Source organism: Salminus brasiliensis, chromosome 19 (genome assembly GCF_030463535.1).
Source record: "Salminus brasiliensis chromosome 19, fSalBra1.hap2, whole genome shotgun sequence".
NCBI classification, from domain to species: Eukaryota; Metazoa; Chordata; class Actinopteri; order Characiformes; family Bryconidae; genus Salminus; species Salminus brasiliensis.
In genome coordinates, this window is record NC_132896.1 from 27,312,405 (window position 1) to 27,332,695 (window position 20,291).

The window sequence follows — 20,291 nt, forward strand, 5'->3', positions numbered from 1 at the left end:
GCAAATCTAACAAGAGACCTTGTTACCACGACGATCCCTCCGGCTCCCGCTAACCCGTCTCATAATATTTTACTAATGGCCTGCCCGCTAACACTAGCCGCTCACTGCTCCCCAACCCTTGATAGCAAATCCCCCACTATTGAGGCAGGGTACAGACGTCAACCAGTAAGAATCTGCACTCAGGCCAGTTAGAACAGCAGGCAGGCTGGGTAGATCCACGCAGCATGGCAATGTGTACAGTCGGTGTGATGATGGGAGAAATGGTGAAAATCGAACATTATGATCCTCATTTTTACACAACATGTCCCTCACTGCTCTGTTATTTTATGACACATGCAGTTGTTCCGGGTTCTTAGAAGTGCTAACACCACAGTATAGGAGTGTTTCTGGAACTGCAGGCACATTTAGGTACTGGCAGAACAAACCGGCTATGACTAGTTGTTGCAAAACGAAATATAAACAAAACACATTACTGAACACACTGTGTGCAGGAACTACATGATCCAGTAATCACTAGACTGCAGTAAATAGTTTGAAAGACAGCACAGTTCAACTTTTTACAGAAAAACTAAAAGCTTATTAAAGTTAGGTTTAGGTTTGGTAAAGGTACAGGCTGATAAGGTTAAAGTTAGGGTTAGGTTTAGAGTTAGTATGGTTAAGGTTAGGATTAGTGTTAGGTTTAGAGTTAGTATGGTTAAGGTTAGGGTTAATGTTAGGTTTAGAGTTAGTATGGTTAAGGTTAGGGTTAATGTTAGGTTTAGAGTTAGTATGGTTAAAGTTATGGTTAAGGTTAGGTTTAGAGTTAGTATGGTTAAGGTTAGGGTTAGTGTTAGGTTTAGAGTTAGTATGGTTATGGTTAGGGTTAATGTTAGGTTTAGAGTTAGTATGGTTAAAGTTATGGTTAAGGTTAGGTTTAGAGTTAGTATGGTTATGGTTAGGGTTAATGTTAGGTTTAGAGTTAGTATGCTTATGTTAAGGTTAGGGTTAGTGTTAGGTTTAGAGTTAGTATGCTTATGTTAAGGTTAGGGTTAGTGTTAGGTTTAGAGTTAGTATGGTTAAGGTTAAGGTTAGGATTAGTGTTAGGTTTAGAGTTAGTATGGTTAAGGTTAAGATTAATGTTAGGTTTAGAGTTAGTATGGCTAAGGTTAGGGTTAATGTTAGGTTTAGAGTTAGTATGCTTATGTTAAGGTTAGGGTTAGTGTTAGGTTTAGAGTTAGTATGGTTAAGGTTAAGGTTAGGATTAGTGTTAGGTTTAGAGTTAGTATGGTTAAGGTTAAGGTTAGGATTAGGGTTAGGTTTAGAGTTAGTATGGTTATGCTAAGGTTAGGGTTAGTGTTAGGATTAGAGTTAGTATGGTTATGCTAAGGTTAGGGTTAGTGTTAGGATTAGAGTTAGTATGGTTATGCTAAGGTTAGGGTTCGTGTTAGGTTTAGAGTTAGTATGGTTAAGGTTAGAGTTAGTGATATGTTTAGAGTTAGTATGGTTAAGGTTAGGGTTAGTGATAGGTTTAGAGTTAGTATGGTTAAGGTTGGGGTTAGTGATATGTTTAGAGTTAGTATGGTTAAGGTTAGGGTTAGTGATAGGTTTAGAGTTAGTATGGTTAAGGTTAGGGTTAGGGTTAGTGATAGGTTTAGAGTTAGTATGGTTAAGGTTTGGGTTAGTGATATGTTTAGAGTTAGTATGGTTAAGGTTTGGGTTATTGTTAGGTTTAGAGTTAGTATGGTTAAGGTTTGGGTTAGTGTTAGGATTAGAGTTAGTATGGTTAAGGTTAGGGTTAGTGATAGGTTTAGAGTTAGTATGGTTAAGGTTGGGGTTAGGGTTAGTGATAGGTTTAGAGTTAGTATGGTTAAGGTTGGGGTTAGTGATAGGTTTAGAGTTAGTATGGTTAGGGTTAGGGTTAGTGATAGATTTAGAGTTAGTATGGTTAAGGTTAGGGTTAGTGATAGGTTTAGAGTTAGTATGGTTAAGGTTAGGGTTAGTGATAGGTTTAGAGTTAGTATGGTTAGGGTTAGGGTTAGTGATAGATTTAGAGTTAGTATGGTTAAGGTTAGGGTTAGTGTTAGGTTTAGAGTTAGTATGGTTAGGGTTAGGGTTAGTGATAGGTTTAGAGTTAGTATGGTTAGGGTTAGGGTTAGTGATAGATTTAGAGTTAGTATGGTTAAGGTTGGGGTTAGGGTTAGTGATAGGTTTAGAGTTAGTATGGTTAGGGTTAGGGTTAGTGATAGATTTAGAGTTAGTATGGTTAAGGTTGGGGTTAGGGTTAGTGATAGGTTTAGAGTTAGTATGGTTAGGGTTAGGGTTAGTGATAGATTTAGAGTTAGTATGGTTAAGGTTAGGGTTAGTGATAGATTTAGAGTTAGTATGGTTAAGGTTAGGGTTAGTGATAGGTTTAGAGTTAGTATGGTTAAGGTTAGGGTTAGTGATAGATTTAGAGTTAGTATGGTTAAGGTTAGGGTTAGTGATAGGTTTAGAGTTAGTATGGTTAGGGTTAGGGTTAGTGATAGATTTAGAGTTAGTATGGTTAAGGTTAGGGTTAGTAATAGGTTTAGAGTTAGTATGGTTAAGGTTGGGGCTAGTGATAGGTTTAGAGTTAGTATGGTTAAGGTTTGGGTTAGGGTTAGTGTTAGGTTTAGAGTTAGTATGGTTATGGTTAAGGTTAGGTTTAGAGTTAGTATGGTTATGGTTATGGTTAAGGTTAGGTTTAGAGTTAGTATGGTTATGGTTAAGGTTAGGTTTAGAGTTAGTATGTTATGGTTATGGTTAAGGTTAGGTTTAGAGTTAGTATGGTTAAGGTTAGGTTTAGAGTTAGTATGTTATGGTTATGGTTAAGGTTAGGTTTAGAGTTAGTATGGTTATGGTTAAGGTTAGGTTTAGAGTTAGTATGGTTATGGTTAAGGTTAGGTTTAGAGTTAGTATGTTATGGTTATGGTTAAGGTTAGGTTTAGAGTTAGTATGGTTATGGTTAAGGTTAGGTTTAGAGTTAGTATGTTATGGTTAAGGTTAGGTTTAGAGTTAGTATGTTATGGTTAAGGTTAAGTTTAGGTTTAAGTGTAGATTTATTATTATGTGGCTACAATAATTCTAGAATTATCAATGTCAAATGATCAAAATCTAGAAATATCAATGTCTTCACTAAATATAGTAAAAACACTGTGTGTGTGTGTGTGTGTGTGGTCAGAAGGCTGGAAGGCTTTAAAAGAAATCTGTAGCACACCTTTTTTCTTGTAGTGGGATTGTATAATTCAAGGGAGCCTCTCAGAAAGGTCAGTGGTGAAGGATGTTTGTGTGTGTGTAATCTTTATGTGAAAGGACAATGTGTGCATGTGTCCTTCCTGCTGTCATTAAAGATTCTCTCCATACATGAAATCATTATTCCCTTAATGGACCTCTTGGATTCAGTCATCTCCTCATAACACAGTTCAGGATGGGAAAATGACGACCCCGCCTACTGGGCATTTACTCTCTCTCTCTCTCTCTCTCTCTCTCTATATATATATATATATATATATATATATATATATATGTGTGTGTGTGTGTGTGGGTGGGTGCGGTACTACAGTGTTGGAGGGTAATTACCATTTACCTGCATCCTGATATTGATCACAGCCCACTCATGTTGCATGTAGGATTGGGGGAATTGCCTGGAGACACATGATGACAGTCTTGACCTTTATGACAGCGGCAATAATAAAGCCGTTTCTGTGAGCACTCTATTATAAGCTCTGTTGTATGTTATAAAATAACATGTTAGCAAGCAATTAATAATTCCCTGTTGTGGGAATTGCATCTCCGTTTTTGCTATTTTCACTTTTTGACATACACTGTATGGACAAAAGTATTAGGACACCTGCTCTAATTCATTGTTTCTTACTAAATTAAGGGTATTAAAAAGGAGTTGATCCTGCTTTTGTTGGAGCAACTGTCTCTACTGTTTAAATTTGGCATAAACATATTTATATGACTAAAATGAAAAAGAATTTCTCTAAATCAGTTGTTGAATCACTATAAAGTTTAGTCATTAGATATTTTTCACCTTTAAATATACACTGAAGGGCCAAAACATGATGACCTCCTGCCTAATATACCATTGGTCCTCTGTATGCTACCAAAACTGCTCACTCTACAAGACCTCTGAAGGTGGCATCAGTGGTATCTGGAACTGTTCTAGCCGGTTCCACCTGTAGATAAACAGGCCCTTGTCTGAGTTGCTCTCTCAGTTTCATGTAGTTAAATGAGAAAATATGACATAAGAGATGCAGCACAATTAGACTGCAAAACAAACTTTGTAAACTGTTTATTTAGATCAATTTCTAAATATTGATTCCTTTACTTACTGCTTCTAGATTGCAGCACTATATTTGCAATATTAATAACAACAAGAATACTACTACTAATAATAATAATATGAATACTACTATAGTAATAATAATAATAATAATAAACAATTTGTTGGTCATAAACATCAATAGCATAGCGAAGCATCGTTTATCAGAGCTCTGCTATATAGAATGCCGGCAGAGAGCGACGATAAACGGCAGGTTCCAGTTCTAGTTTTTACACTCTTTTCACATAAATTAAATGAAATAAAGCGTTCAGCATCCCTTATCACACTTATTCAGCCTTACTATCCGCTTACTCAGTTCACTACCTACAAAACTGTGGTAGTGAACACACACACACCTGGAGTAGTGGGCACCGGTGGGAGCAGTTAGTTAGTTAGGTCTCTTGCTGGATTAAACTGTGGATTAAGGGAGGAGACAGCCTTCACTCCCCCCACCCCCAGTCCTTACCTACTGGTAGGATTCGAACTGGTGACCTTCTGGTCTCAAACCTACTTCTCTAAAAAAAAGGGTTCCACTATGTTACGAATCAAAAAGATCTTCAGTACTTTCTGTAAAGGATAAAGGTGCACATATTCGTCACTGTACAGTGTGGACTGTACAGGGAAATGTGTCCTCCGCATTTAACCCATCTGGTAGTGAACATACACTCACACACACACACGTGTTAGGAGCAGTGAGTACACACACACACCCAGAGTGGTGGGCAGCCAACTCCAGCGCCCGGGGAGCAGAGAGGGTAAAGGGCCTTGCTCAAGGGCCCAACAGTGGCAGCTTGCCGAGCCCGGGAATCGAACCCACAACCCTGTTATCGATATCCCGGCGCTCTAACCGCTGAGCCACCACTGCCCCAACCAAAGTAGTCTTTGGTTCAGTAAACAGGGACAAAAGTACTGAACTGCTGCTAGAGTATCAGGCCCAAGCTTTTCCCACATTTTGCTCATTTGTAGCAGAGTGTTGTTTGAAACATCAGCCCAGCAGGAGCTCTTCAGAGCTGTTCAGGGGCTTTTTCATGCGTTAAACAGTAGAATGCAGTTCAGTAGTGATGCTGTTCTGCAGCTCTTAGAAGTGAGGGAGAGAACCAGGCTGAGGGCAGCTCGCGTGTGCTCATTAAACCCAACCAGTTGCAATCAGTTTATTCACAAGGACAGCGCCGGCTCGGCACCCGCGGCTCCTCCCTGACACTTCAGGCACCAGTGTGTATGTATGTGTGTGTGTGTTTATGTATGTGTGTGTGTGTTTATGTATGTGTGTGTGCGTTGACTCTGGTTTGTCCTCTAAGCTGTGTCTGAGCACATGCCATCTCTCATCTTTATTATAGAGCGGCTTTAAAAGGGCACCAGAAGAGCAGCGAAGACACTACCTATTACACACACACACACACACACGTACACACAAACACACACACGTACACACAAACACACACACACACACACCATTTTCTTAATTTTCAAGAAAGCATCCATTTGTCTTCTATTTTCTCTCTCCCTCTCTCACACACATTCTCTATGTTTCTAGTACACACATTCTCTCTGTATCTAGTACACACATTCTCTCTGTTTGTAGTACACACACTCTCGGTATCTAGTACACATATTCTCAATGTTTCTAGTACACACATTCTCTCTATATCTAGTACACACATTCTCTATGTTTCTAGTACACACATTCTCTCTGTATCTAGTACACACATTCTCTCTGTTTGTAGTACACACACTCTCGGTATCTAGTACACATATTCTCTCTATCTCTAGTACACATATTCTCAATGTTTCTAGTACAAACATTCTCTCTGTATCTAGTACACACATTCTCTCTATATATAGTACACACATTCTCTATGTTTCTAGTACACACATTCTCTCTGTATCTAGTACACACATTCTCTATATATAGTACACACATTCTCTATGTTTCTAGTACACACATTCTCTATATATAGTACACACATTCTCTATGTTTCTAGTACACACATTCTCTATATATAGTACACACATTCTCTATGTTTCTAGTACACACATTCTCTATATATAGTACACACATTCTCTATGTTTCTAGTACACACATTCTCTCTGTATCTAGTACACACATTGTCTCTGTATCTAGTACACACATTCTCTCTGTGTCTAGCACTTTTTTCTCCTCTCTCTTTGTATCTATCCCCATCCCTTATTCTCTTGCGCACACATACACACACACACTATCTAGTACTTCTATCTTTCTTCTAGCTCTCTCTCTCTGTCTCTCTTTGTATCTCTCTCTTTCTTTCTCTTTCTTTCTTTATTTCTCACTCTCTTTCTCTTTCTCTCTCTCCTTCTGTTTGTCTCTCTCTTTCTCTCCTTTGTTGTATCTCTCTCTCTTTGTATCTCACTCTCTCTCTTTCTCTCATTCTCTTTGTCTCTTTCTTTCTCTTTTGTTGTATCTCTCTCACTCGCTCCTTCTCTTTGTATCTCTCTCTCTCTCTCTCTCTCTCTCTCTGCTCATTCAGTATTCAGTTTAAACAGCACACACATTTGCATTTACACAAACAAATAAGACACATGCAAATTGATTTCAGTGATGCACAGCAGTGTGTGTGTGTGTGTTTGACAGAGAGTGTGTGACAGAGAGAGGAGACAGACAGACAGACAGACTGTGTGTGAGTGTGTGATGCAGAATGGTAGTGAAAGGCTGGTTGTTAGTGAAATTGAAAGTGCTCTGTGTTTAGATCAGGCTCAGAGCTCGTCTGATTAATAACGGGGGGGTCTGTGTCGTTTTTCACCATCACAGCAGCTCTAATGAAAAGTGGGTTTAAGCTGTTGCCGTTTGCCCCTCGTCCCTCGGCGAGGCATGACCATGTGACCCAGTAATTGCTTGATGATTTATTCATCGGTTAATGGCTCTGTTAAACACAATGCTATTGTTGACGGAGAAGGATTTATGGGCCGCGCCAGCCCACCTCAGAGCCGCTCGGAATGTCCCACGGGGTCACGAGGGCCAAGGCCGGGAGCGGAATTTACAGCAGCAGTCAGGAGTTCAATCACACGCACCCACAGATGAGCTTCTCTTCATTTATACTGCAGAACAAATCAGAGGTGCAGTCAGGAGGAGAACCACATCCGGTCAGAGGAGATAACTACATATATAACCAGCCTGGACTGAAACCCAGCGTTAGAAACACAGCGGTGATGTGTTAATGGTAATGGTACTCATTTTTAAAAATAGTGGACTCAGCAAAGCAATAAAGAATTACACAAAGCATTACTAGGAGTGTGTCGACATTTCAGCTGCCTGGAACGTTAAAAAATACTAAATGATAAAAAAATAAAATAATAATAATAATAATAATAATAATAATAATAATTCAGATTTTGATCTAAAGAAATTATGGGTCCCAAAACAGGCCTACGACAAAGCCTATCAGCTTTAAGAACCTTGTAGACCACTGTAGATTGAGCATCACATTAAAGCCCTGGGAACCTAAATCTGTGTGGTCTCAATATATTATCTCATGGCCTTAATATAATAATTTGTTATCTCAGTAAATCATTGTTGTGGCTTCAACATATATCTCAGGGCCTATTATATTTGCTAGCTAGGATGTGAAGAACATTTTTAAATCGTTTTTAAAATCTAAACACTATTTACTTTTATTCTCAAATAAAGGGAGGGAAATTCAAGTTTCCCTGATATGGGCCACTTTAATAATCATTCATGGTCCTCTGTTGTTAAGGTTTGATGTTGTAAACTATATGCAAACTATTATTTTTTTTCATATATGGAAAAAAAATATTTGATCTATGTTAATAGTTACTAAATGAATGTATTTGGTCATTCTGCCTGCCATCAGCAGCCGGAGCCAGAGAGAGCACAATTGGCCTTGCTCTCTCCGGGTGGATAGATGGTTCTATCTCTCTCTCTCTCTCTCTCTCTCTCTCTCTCCATATTATGATGCTGGCACGGTTGTCTTCTAGCCGATGCATCAGAGCTGGGTACCTGGAGTGGGTTGGGTAATTGGCATGAAATTGAAAATGGGGAAGGAAAACTAGATAAAAATTAAGACAAAAAATGTATGTACCTAAATTAAATTGTTTCCCCATATTTTTGGACCTGTAACTTGCTAACCTTTGCTTAGTCAGCTCAACTACAGCCACCCCCCCCACACCGAGTATCAGACAGCCCAGTGCAGCTGCTGTTGACTAACTGCTGAGCTACCGACACAAGACAGAAGTGTTGACCATAAAAACTTGTAAGCTGATCGACTGGTGTTGGGAGTAACAGAGAGGTCAAATGAGAGGCCGGTTCTGCTGTGTTTAGACTGGCAGCTGGCTGTCTAAGATAAGTTAGCTAACTGAGGCTCAAATCACTCACTTTAGAGGATAAAGCCTCAGATCTGAGAGCGCAGGGTCGACTTGACTGTGTTTTCGACTGTTTTCTGGCTGTGTTCGACTGTTTCGCTTGCTCTCCCCGAACTCACAACCACGATTGGGTTGTTTTTTGTCTCACAGGTTTTCAGAGCGTGACATTGCAAATCAGGGAGCTTGGTCATGTGCTGGATAAACACAGAACAATACAGTAATTGTGAAATATCATCCTCATTTTGAGAACCATCAGTATTTTTGAATACCGTGGTATACAGTATTAGCGTTATACCACCCAAGCCTAGAAAACTATGTTATTATGTTATCATTTTATGAAATATGTTATGAAATATTTTTAGTTTCCCTTAATATCTCTATCTCTCTCTCTCGCTCTCTCTCTCTAAGGTGACAGACCTTCGTGAGGGCAGCGTTACCTTTTTAGTTTTGTGACAAAACTGAGCTCTCTCTCTCTCTCTCTCTCTCTCTCTCTCTCTCTCTGAGAGAGGCAGATTTGGTCAGAGTGGCTCCAGGTGTTTCCTGTTCTTTCTCTGATCTCTTCTTTCCTCTGTCGTTTCTCTCGGCCGTCTCTCTGGACTCTCTCTGGCAGGCCAGAAAACAATGACTTATTCAATCAGAGCGCTTCTGGGAAAGGCTGATGATGTGAGGCGGCCGGCGGGTCACGGACGGCTTTGGTCGGCCTGGAATTTGTGCAGCCTTCGCGGGCCTCTTTGTGCATCCTCTGTGTGTGTGGGTCCCGGTGTATGTGCGTGTGTGTCCGCACGCTATTGCTATTGCCAATGCATTATTATTGCTTTTAGACTAAAGCAGGACTGGACTGATCAGGGTTTTGTGAGAGATTTGATAGCCTGATTTCAGTGAGCAGGATCAACTGAGACCCAGTCCAGCAGATTTGGGTTATGGAGCTCTACAAGTTCCATTAATTCACTTGTAATTCTGTAGCTGTTCAGTCCGGTCACGTCAGTCTCCAGTTCATTTACACCCTTGGTGCGGTTCATTTGGGCAGGTGTACGTACAGTAATCGCACTTGTATATGGACCAAAACAACCACATTGAGACCCTTCAGATGGGGTGGTCTCGGTCTGGTCCCAAAAGAGCTCTGGAGCAGTTCGTTTGTGGTGAGAACCTGATCTGACGGTGATCTGAACTGACTAGCAGGTGTACTCCTTAAGTGTAAACTAAACAGCTCCCATAGCCAGGGGTGAACCTGCTGTACCTGCTGTACCTGCTGTTTATTATGCAAAGTTCTTGAGCGCACTTGCTAAACTGCACTGTGACCCAAAACGAGCCAAATCAAATGTGAACACTGTAACAAAGACAGGAACCTTGGTTTTTCAGATCTTGCTCTGGATTTTCAGGTGTGAAAACGGCCCTACTCTCTGTTTCAGCACTTTATTTTGGAGGATTTTTGCTGTATTATCCCCAGCTTACTCATTTCCATTTCACTCGGACCCCCTATCATACAGTACTTCCAGTGCTGGGAGGCTAGCATGCGCTTCATGTAAGCTTCATGCAACGGTTAATGCAACGTCATTCCAGTCCTGTTACATCAGCCAGCAGACACCCGCGCTGGCTAACATCACGCTGAGTGATGTGGGGGAGAATGCGAGGCCAATTATGCTCTCTGGGACTGCCAACCATGGATAAGAAACTCCCATTCAGTTCTCTTTAAACATGCCTGACCTTGCCTGACAGCCACTTGAAGGCCGTTCCGTTACTGTAGTGAAGTGTGTCAGATGATCACACAGAGAAGCGGGATATATAAGCGTCCATATTAATGTAGAAATGAAGTAAGAGGTGGACTAACCTGTTGAGATCAGAGGTTACTGAGATCCCGGTGTGTGTGTGTGTGTGTGTGTGTCCGCACGCTACCTACAGTTTTCAAATGCATTTATTATTGCTTTTAGACAAAAGCAGGACAGGGCTGATCCGGGTTTTCTGAGAGATTTGATAGCCTGATTTCAGTGAGCAGGATCAGCTGAGACCCAGTCCAGCAGATTTGGGTTATGGAGCTCTACAAGTTCCATTAATTCACTTCTGTAGCTGTTCAGTCCGGTCACGTCAGTCTCCAGTTCATTTACACCCTTGGTGCGGTTCATTTGGGCAGGTGTACGTACAGTACAGGCCTGGAAAGTGTTCAGGAGGAAGATTATACTTAAGATGTATGAAAACGCATTAATGTTTTGCGAAGAATATGTTGTTTCAAATGTACCATTGATGTAAATCATAGATTTATAGATGAGTTTTGATTAGGAAAATAACACTGTACTTAAACTTACTTACTATACCTAAATTATCAAAACTTTCATAACATCTATTCAAGCTTATTTCATTGCAAATGGTCATCATTGGGGTCCAAGCACGGCTTGCCATTGACCTCTTGACATAGCATAGTAAGTCAAAATACCTAAAACATGAACATTTTGGAACAGGATTTATTTTTGAAACCAGCTTTAAAACAGAATAATCCAGTGGACCTGTTCACCTCCAACACCAGCATGTTGTCAGTGACATGCTGAGACCTCCAAAACTGCAATTTAGAAACATCACAGCTTTTTTACAGAAACATTTACCTCACTGAAAGATCCCCTGCCTTTGTTTTTTTTTTTTTTTTTTTGGTTGGCCTACCTAATAATTAGCCAAACGTAAATGTTAAATCAGCTAACAGACACTTAAAGCAGAACATTAATCAGTGTAAACCATGCTCTTGTTTTTCTAACAGAACAAAATAAAAGAAAATACTAAAAGAAAACAATACTTATGTAGCTAAGATTAGTAAGATTAGTTTAACTAGCTAATGTTTTGAAGCTGATTTTTTACTCATAGTACTTAAAAACTGAAAGAAAGCATAATATAGTAAAGTCAAATTACATAAGGCATTTTTTGAGATCAGTTGTATTTAAAACCTGATAAAAAACAGGGTAGTCCAGTGTAGCTGGTCATCAGCAAAACCAACATATCATCCCTGTCTTGCTAAAATCTCACACCTCACAGAAAGAACCCCTCACTGAGTTTATTGGCAGCAGAACATTATAAAAATTGCAAACAATGCTCTCATTTTTCTAAAAGAACAAAATTAAAGGAAACATAAGAAAGGAAGAATATACTATTTATATAGCTAAGATTGGTGAGATTAGTTTAGCCAACTAGCTAAAGTTTTACCTTTATTTTGACAGTATTTAAAAACGATATATTTGAATTTTATAGTAGGATATCATCGTTGTCGTGCAAAAATCTCAGAAATGGCAAAATTACAGAAGGAAAAAACCTACCTCACAGAACTAGTCACCTTACTGAAACAACCCCTGATTGGGTTCATGAGCTAGGCTACCTTATAATTAGCTTGAATGTTGAATGTTAGCTAAGAGAACAAAATAAAAGAAAATACAAAAAGAAATCAATACTTATTTAGCTAAGATTAGTAAGATTAGTTTAGCCAATTAATACAAAAAAATATATATATAAAGTATATATATAAAATAATAAAAACAACTATAAAAATTTAGTATTATATAGTATAGTAAGTAAAAATACCTAAAACAATAAAAAATGTAACCTGCAAAAAAACAGAGTAGAGCAGCTTGGCATGTGTCCTCTGGACCCAGGACTGTAGAGGAAAACCCCACAGTTTCTTATCCCTGCTTTAACACCTAATCCAACTAATCAGTTAATAAACAAGCCCTTCCTGAGTTCCTTCCTGAAACACGAAAAAGTGCAGGCCGGGGGTACTTCAGGACCAGGATTGAGAGCCACTGCCCTACATTGTTTTATTTATTGCTGGATAAAATGTGTTCTGGTTCTGTTGCACACTTTAGATCACGCTCTCATTGTGCTCTCTTTGTTTTGCAGACAGACCAGCAGTATGCCAACAGCGTGGCTGAGAACCTCAAGCGCCTGTGAGTACCCTCAATCTGCATCAGCCCTACCGTGGAACTGTGTTCAGGGTTTGACTCACCTGCTCATTAAAGACATATTTTTATTTGTATGGTTTCCACATTTTAGGATAATGACATTGAAATGAAGAGTGCAAAAGTATGTAATATGAAATATTTAGATTTGCATTTATATAACAAAAGTATTGGGACACCCACTCACGGTTTATTCTGAAATCAAGTACCTATCTCTGCTGTCCAAGGAAGGCTTTCTACAACATTCTGGAGCAGTGAGAATTTGATTGCATTCAGCAACAAGAGCATTAGTGAGTCCAGGATGTTGGATGATCACCATCCTACCCTATTCCCAACTTTCTTGCTCAGTGCCGATAGGTTTATGTTTATCTGCTCCAGAGAGTCCTATACTATTGACAATGCATATCTACAGGGTCTAGACAAGATGTGTGTTTGCACATTTGCACATCTATGTCAGCAATAGGTGCTTACAGTAGCTGATTTCATTCAATAGAAGGGTTGTCCACAAACATTTGGACATATAGCGTATGCTAAAAGTAAACGTCCATTACAGCAAAAAATACTGCGGTTCATTTGAACATTACATTTTTTACACTGTACTACTACTCCTTTTTAACTCACTGGATTTCTGTTGAGAGCTGACACACACACACACACACACAACAAATGACATGTGATTTCAAACTTTTCTTCTGCGTATTTGTGGTGAACGAATCCAAAAACAACACTATAAAAACAGACAAGAGGGGAAAGTGTAGCTCCTCTGGGGGCCGAGAGGCTCCCTTTTCACTGTGCTAAGGAACCACCTCCTGGCCTAATGGCCCATAGCACAATGCGTGTGTTTAGAGGGGGGTGGGGCAGAGGGGTTGTTTTGGTTTCGGGTGTGTTGATTTCTCACTGTTTTCAGCATATTTGCACACTTATGTGTTCTGTATTTTCCAGATGTGAATAGTAGAACATCTGCTATGAGCACACACACACACACACACACACACACACACACACACAGAATAATCGTATTCTAGCTGTAAACAAATCTGGAAACTCATTTTCGGTGTCTGACACCAAACTCAAAGTGTGTGTGTCTGTGTGTGTGGGGGCGCATGCGCATGGCGTGCATGGGGTGTGTTTACTGCTCATTCATGGTGTGTGTAGGAAAATGCCCTGTCACTTCTAGTTCAATAGACGTGCCTGTTGCCCCGGCAACCAAGCCTCCCCACATGTTGCTACATAGAGTATTACCATACTCTCTCTCTCTCTCTCTCTCTCCCTCTCTGTCTCTCTCTGTCTCTCTCTCTCTCGCTCACTTTATCACTCTCTCTCTGTATCTCTCAAAGTCTCTGTTAATTATTTAATATACCTGTATAATAAAAACATAGAAAACAGGACTAAGATAATTATGAAGCATGTGTGTGTATGCGCATGTCTCTCTGTCTCTTTGGGGGGTAATGGTAGGGGTTAGTAAGGTTGGGGTATAGAGGGTTAAAATTTGGGTTTAGAGAAATGGTTCCATTTGGGTTTAGTAGGGTTGGGGTATGGAGGGTACAGGTTGGGGTTAGTAGGGTTTGGGTATGGAGGGTACGGGTTGGGATTAGTAGGGTTTGGGTACGAAGGGTACGAGTTGGGGTTAGTAGGGTTGGGGTATGAAGGGTATGGGTTGGGGTTAGTTGGGTTAGGGTATGAAGGGTACGAGTTGGGGTTAGTAGGGTTGGGGTATGAAGGGTATGGGTTGGGGTTAGTTGGGTTAGGGTATGAAGGGTACGAGTTGGGGTTAGTAGGGTTGGGGTATGAAGGGTATGGGTTGGGGTTAGTAGGGTTTGGGTATGGAGGGTACAGGTTGGGGTTAGTAGGGTTGGGGTATGAAGGGTATGGGTTGGGGTTAGTAGGGTTGGGGTATGAAGGGTATGGGTTGGGGTTAGTAGGGTTGGGGTATAGAGGGTACAGGTTGGGGTTAGTAGGGTTTGGGTATGGAGGCTACGGGTTGGGGTTAGTAGGGTTGGGGTATGGAGGGTACAGGTCGGGGTTAATAGTGTTGGGGAATGGAGGGTACTAATAGGGCAAGGGTATTGGTAGGGATTAGCAGGTTTATTGCGAAATTGAATTGTATTTCTCTCTCTCTCTCTCTCGCTCTCTCTCTCTCTCATTCAGATTTCCGGTGGAGATTCAGTCAGGTTTGCTGGAGATTATCTCTCCATCAGTCCATTTCTACCCAGACTTCTCCAACCTCAAGGAGTCCTTTGGTGATCCCAAGGAACGCGTAAGGTAATGATACCAAATTGTATGAAAGTGTGTGTGTATGTGTGTGTTTGTGTGTGTTTGTTTTCAGGGTTTCTGGGTTTTGTCCTTTGCTGACACTGTGACATCACTGTGTGTTATCTGTTCTCCTGTTTGATTTAATGCCCCACTGCGCACACACACACACACACACACAAAGCAGATTTGGAGAGAAACACAGAGGCATTGACCATAATAGAATTTGCTGAACCACGTTAACCTTCATTACCTTTGTTGACACACACACTCAACACTCAGACACATATACACACTTGCACACATAAACAGTATAGTTGGCAACCATAACCCCTTAGAAGTCTGGCATGTACTACTGAAATGTAATTACATATATATATAGAGAGAGAGGGAGGATGTATTATTACACATATTTTATTACATATAATTAATACATAGGGGATACATGATACATTACTGCATTTAGGTACTGTTTTAAGGGTTTTATAAATTCTAAAAATCTGGAAGTGTTGTGTTGTTGTATCTGGAAATCTGTATTGTTGAATGTTTTTATGCAAAAAACAAATCTCCACCACTGAGAACACACTGTTATACAAGGTAGCCTGAATATGTAATTTACCATAGTGGGTCAAAAATGGAACATTTTATATATATAAATTACTTTTTTAATAAAATAAATTTAGAAAATGAATTGAAATTTTGCTCAGAAAATTAGCCAGAGAACTCTGCATAGCTTGCTCTTCGTAGGGTCTTCTAGGGATTGGAGCCTGCATAACCAAGGGTGCTGGTTTTAGTAAGAGCAGTGACCGTTGGCCAAAACAGAATCTGTGCTAAGGTTCTAGTGATTAAGGTCATTAAGCCATCTTTAAACATCAAGAGAAAAATAAAACCATCATAAGAAATGATAAGCAGTTGGACTGGACACTGTTAGCAGCTCAGCTCAGCAGCTCACATCAAGTACATGCGATTTGCCCAAAATTCCATGGATTTTTGGGGGTCCATGGATATTTTCCCACACAGGAAGGGGTCTCTGGTTCCAGAACGTTTGAGAACCCCTGCTGTAGAGAATGAGTACATTGTGCACACACTCTTTCAGTCTGTCTGTTTCTCTATAAATCTGTGCAGAATCAAAGCTCTGTTTGTGTTGTGGAGATGTTCAGGACAAGAAATCATGGGAAGACAAGTGTCTGCTTTCTTGAAGTTCTCACTTCCAGACACTTCAAGGCTTTTGCCACTTGGTTACTATGATGGACCTTTTTTTTGCTAGGTGGTTGGTATGGGGTTGCTTGGTAATTGCTAGTGTTGGTTACTATAGTGTTGCTTTGTTATGCTATGGTTGCTGTGGTGTTGCAAAGTGGTTGCTAAATGGCTGCTATAGTGTTGCTATGTGGTTTCTATGGTCTTGCTTAGTGATTGCCAGGGTGTTGCTTGGTGATTGCTTGGCAATGCTATGGTATCTCAGGTGGTTGCTGTGGGGTTACTAGGGGAATTATATGGTGTCTCAGATGGTGGCTGGGGTGTTGCCAAGTGGTTGATGTGGTACCCCATGTGGTTGATTGGGTGTTACTAATGTATTTGTATCATTGTGTTATTACAAAAGGTGCCCAAAAAATGCCTATGCATTCCTATGCAGAAATTATTCATCTGAATAGTGATGTCATCCCCAAAACGGTGGGATGAGTGATCCAGAAATAAATCAGACAGAAAAATAACAACAAAAATGTGGACAATTGGACAATATAGTTTCCAATATCCAAATCCAATCAAATTACAACCCATTCATAGGCCTTCCCAGTAACTGTCCTAGGCCACGAGTGGGTAAGTCTGGTCCTGGAAGGCCAGAGTTCTAAAGTTGTGCTTTACCTGCTTCAACACACCTGACTCAAATCACTAGTAAATTGCCAAGTTTAGTCGGTGTGTTAGAACAGGGAAATCAGAAAACTGTGCTGGACCCCGGCCTTCAGTTCCCCACCCCGGATTTAAACTGTCCCACAGGGCTTCTGTACTTTAAACAAACGTCAGAAGTGGCAGATACTGCTGGGAGTGAAGTATTTTATTTGAACTCAGTTTGTTTCCCTCGCTGAAACAAAGCTTGGCTAGATCGCACCAGGCCGAGGAGTCCAGCCAGGAGAGCACTGATGAGCAAATCAGTCCTTCATTGACTAGGCAGACCAATCAATCACACATCAAGCAGACAGACCAATCAATAGCGAATCAGCCAAGTCGGGCGAAAATCCATTCTGGACGAGCACAGGCTGGTTTTAGGGTTCTTTTTTTTTCTTGTGCTCTTTCTCTTTTCAGTTTGGTGCTGCCGTTTCTGGCTGAGCTTGTTATCTGCACTTTCCCGTATTGATCGTGTCAGCACTTTTTCATTCCCATCATCTTCATTTGGAGCAATTAAGAAAGCTGGAGCGGTTGTGTTTCATTTCTTTGGGTTTGGTTGGGCGTGATTGCGCTGCCTGGAGCTTTAGATTAACAGCCAGTGGGAGTGATGATTAGAATTTTAGTTTGGTGGGATTGCTCTGGACCTATTTCAGTGTGCAGATGTTTAGCTGTCCATTGTAAATGTAAAAGGCCCTCAGAATAACTCCCAGCCTTGTTGGAGGTGAGCTATAAAGGGCATCTGAAAAGATGTATTTTGTTGTGTCAGTTTGAGCTGAGAGCGAGAGTGTAAGATCAATCAGACAAAGTCAAACAAAGGCATTTTTCATAGTTTTATACCAAGAGTGCCGATAACTCAATAACAATGTAGAACTGTCTGCACAGTGGGAATCAGCGCAGGGCAAAAATACACAGTGCATATTACTGTAGTGTGAAGGAGAACAGTAAATCAGCACATTTAAAAAAACACACTTTCAGAAGATGCGTTACAGAGACGCATGGAGCTGGAAAAGGCCGCAAAAGTGTTGCCAGACCTGGGTGTACATTCATCCACAGTCTACAAACGGAGAGAATTCAGAGCGATTACTTCTCTCCCTAGGAGTGGTCGTTATGATCACTTCATTATCACAACGGGCAATCGTGGAAGAGGTGAAAAAGAACCCAAAGGTAACAGCAAAATACCTACAAAAGACTACTAAACTCCAGAAAGCTCTTTTCATGTATCCACTACACTGAACAAGAAAGGTATTCATTTAAGTATACAATGAAGAAAGCCACTGTTGTCAAAAAAAACCCCAAAACAAAACAAAAAAAACACTGCGACACATCACATGTTTGGTGAAAGGAGCATGGGCAGCAGTCGATGACCTCAAGCTAAAGAGGTTAGGTGATGCAACAAGACAGTGACCCCAAGCACACAAGCAAATCAACCAAAGAGTGGTTGAAAAAGAGGCATGCTTTGGAAGGGCCAGGTCAGAGTGCTGACCCTAACACAACATGTTGAAATCGACATGTTGGATGACCTAAATCAGCACAGAGTAAATCAGTATAGTAGATCAGCACAGTGTAAATCAGTATAGTATTAATCAGCACAGTGTAAATCAGTATAGTGTTAATCAGCACACTGTAAATCAGTCTAGTGTAAATCAGCACACTGTAAATCAGTATAGTGTTAATCAGCACACTGTAAATCAGTCTAGTGTAAATCAGCACACTGTAAATCAGTCTAGTGTAAATCAGCACACTGTAAATCAGTATAGTGTAAATCAGCACAGTGTAAATCAGTATAGTGTAAATCAGCACAGTGTGAATCAGTATAGTATAAATCAGCACAGTGTAAATCAGCACAGTGTAAATCAGTATAGGATAAATCAGAACAGTGTAAATCAGCACAGTGTGAATCAGTATAGTATTAATCAGCACAGTGTAAATCAGCACAGTGTGAATCAGTATAGTATAAATCAGCACAGTGTGAATCAGTATAATATAAATCAGCACAGTGTAAATCAGTATAGTGTAAATCAGCACAGTGTGAATCAGTATAGTATAAATCAGCACAGTGTAAATCAGCACAGTGTAAATCAGCACAGTGTAAATCAGTATAGTATAAATCAGCACAGTATAAATCAGCACAGTGTAAATCAGCACAGTGTAAATCAGCACAGTGTAAATCAGTATAGGATAAATCAGAACAGTGTAAATCAGCACAGTGTGAATCAGTATAGTATTAATCAGCACAGTGTAAATCAGCACAGTGTGAATCAGTATAGTATAAATCAGCACAGTGTGAATCAGTATAATATAAATCAGCACAGTGTAAATCAGCACAGTGTAAATCAGCACAGTGTAAATCAGTATAGTATAAATCAGCACAGTGTAAATCAGCACAGTGTGAATCAGTATAGTATTAATCAGCACAGTGTAAATCAGCACAGTGTGAATCAGTATAGTATAAATCAGCACAGTGTGAATCAGTATAATATAAATCAGCACAGTGTGAATCAGTATAATATAAATCAGCACAGTGTAAATCAGTATAGTGTAAATCAGCACAGTGTGAATCAGTATAGTATAAATCAGCACAGTGTAAATCAGTATAGGATAAATCAGCACAGTGTGAATCAGTATAGGATAAATCAGCACAGTGTAAATCAGTATAGGATAAATCAGCACAGTGTAAATCAGTATAGGATAAATCAGCACAGTGTAAATCAGTATAGTATTAATCAGCACAGTGTAAATCAGCACAGTGTAAATCAGCACAGTGTGAATCAGTATAGTATTAATCAGCACAGTGTAACTCAGCACAGTGTGAATCAGCATAGTATAAATCAGCACAGTGTAAATCAGCACAGTGTGAATCAGTATAGTATAAATCAGCACAGTGTAAATCAGCACAGCGTAAATCAGTGTAGTAGACTTGTACATTACTGTTATTCATTGTGCCAGTCTTTATAGCACTGCTTTTTTGGCTGTTTTTTGCTGTATTACTTTCAGGCTCAAGGACATTGTAGTGTGAGTTGTGTGTGAACCTGCTGGTGTCTCTTTTTGAGGTGTCTCTGGTATAAGAGTGTATGTATGTGTAAAAAAGATAAGAGGAATAGTTATTCTTCAGCCTGCATCCCCTCAGCCTGCACCATTAGCCCACCACTCAGAGAGAGAGAGAGAGAGAGAGAGAGAGAGAGAGAGAGAGAGAGAGAGAGAAAGTGATGGAGAAGCTTCCAAAGAGAGAGTAAGAAGAAGCGCCCAGAGAGACTGTGACTGTGAAAATCACCCTCTTGTCTCTTGTCTAGTCCCTATAGAGACGTACTGCTTATAGAATAGGGTTCTCTGGAGCAGATAAACAGCCATGCCAAGGAGCATAGGGGGTATAAAGCCCCCAGCATTGAGCTGTGGAGCAGTGGAACTGTGTTCTCTGGAATGATGGAGCTTCATCCAATACCTTTGGGATGAGTTGTGGAGTTGTCGGAACAGCCTGACCTTACTAAATCTTTTATTACTAAATGCAATCAAATCCTCACAGCAAGGCTCCAAATTCTTATAGAAAGCTTTCC

At 40.2% G+C, this 20,291-nt stretch overlaps 1 protein-coding gene across 1 annotated transcript in view; it reads left to right on the plus strand.

The window, feature by feature from the left end:
• The window catches only part of mgat4b (alpha-1,3-mannosyl-glycoprotein 4-beta-N-acetylglucosaminyltransferase B), a 185,317-nt gene that overhangs the window by 115,925 nt on the left and 49,101 nt on the right, over window positions 1-20,291 (plus strand). Inside the window, exons 5-6 of the mRNA XM_072663727.1 lie at window positions 12,548-12,594; window positions 14,755-14,868. Coding sequence (XP_072519828.1) covers window positions 12,548-12,594; window positions 14,755-14,868 — 161 coding nt within the window. The remainder of the gene's footprint in view (window positions 1-12,547; window positions 12,595-14,754; window positions 14,869-20,291) is intronic.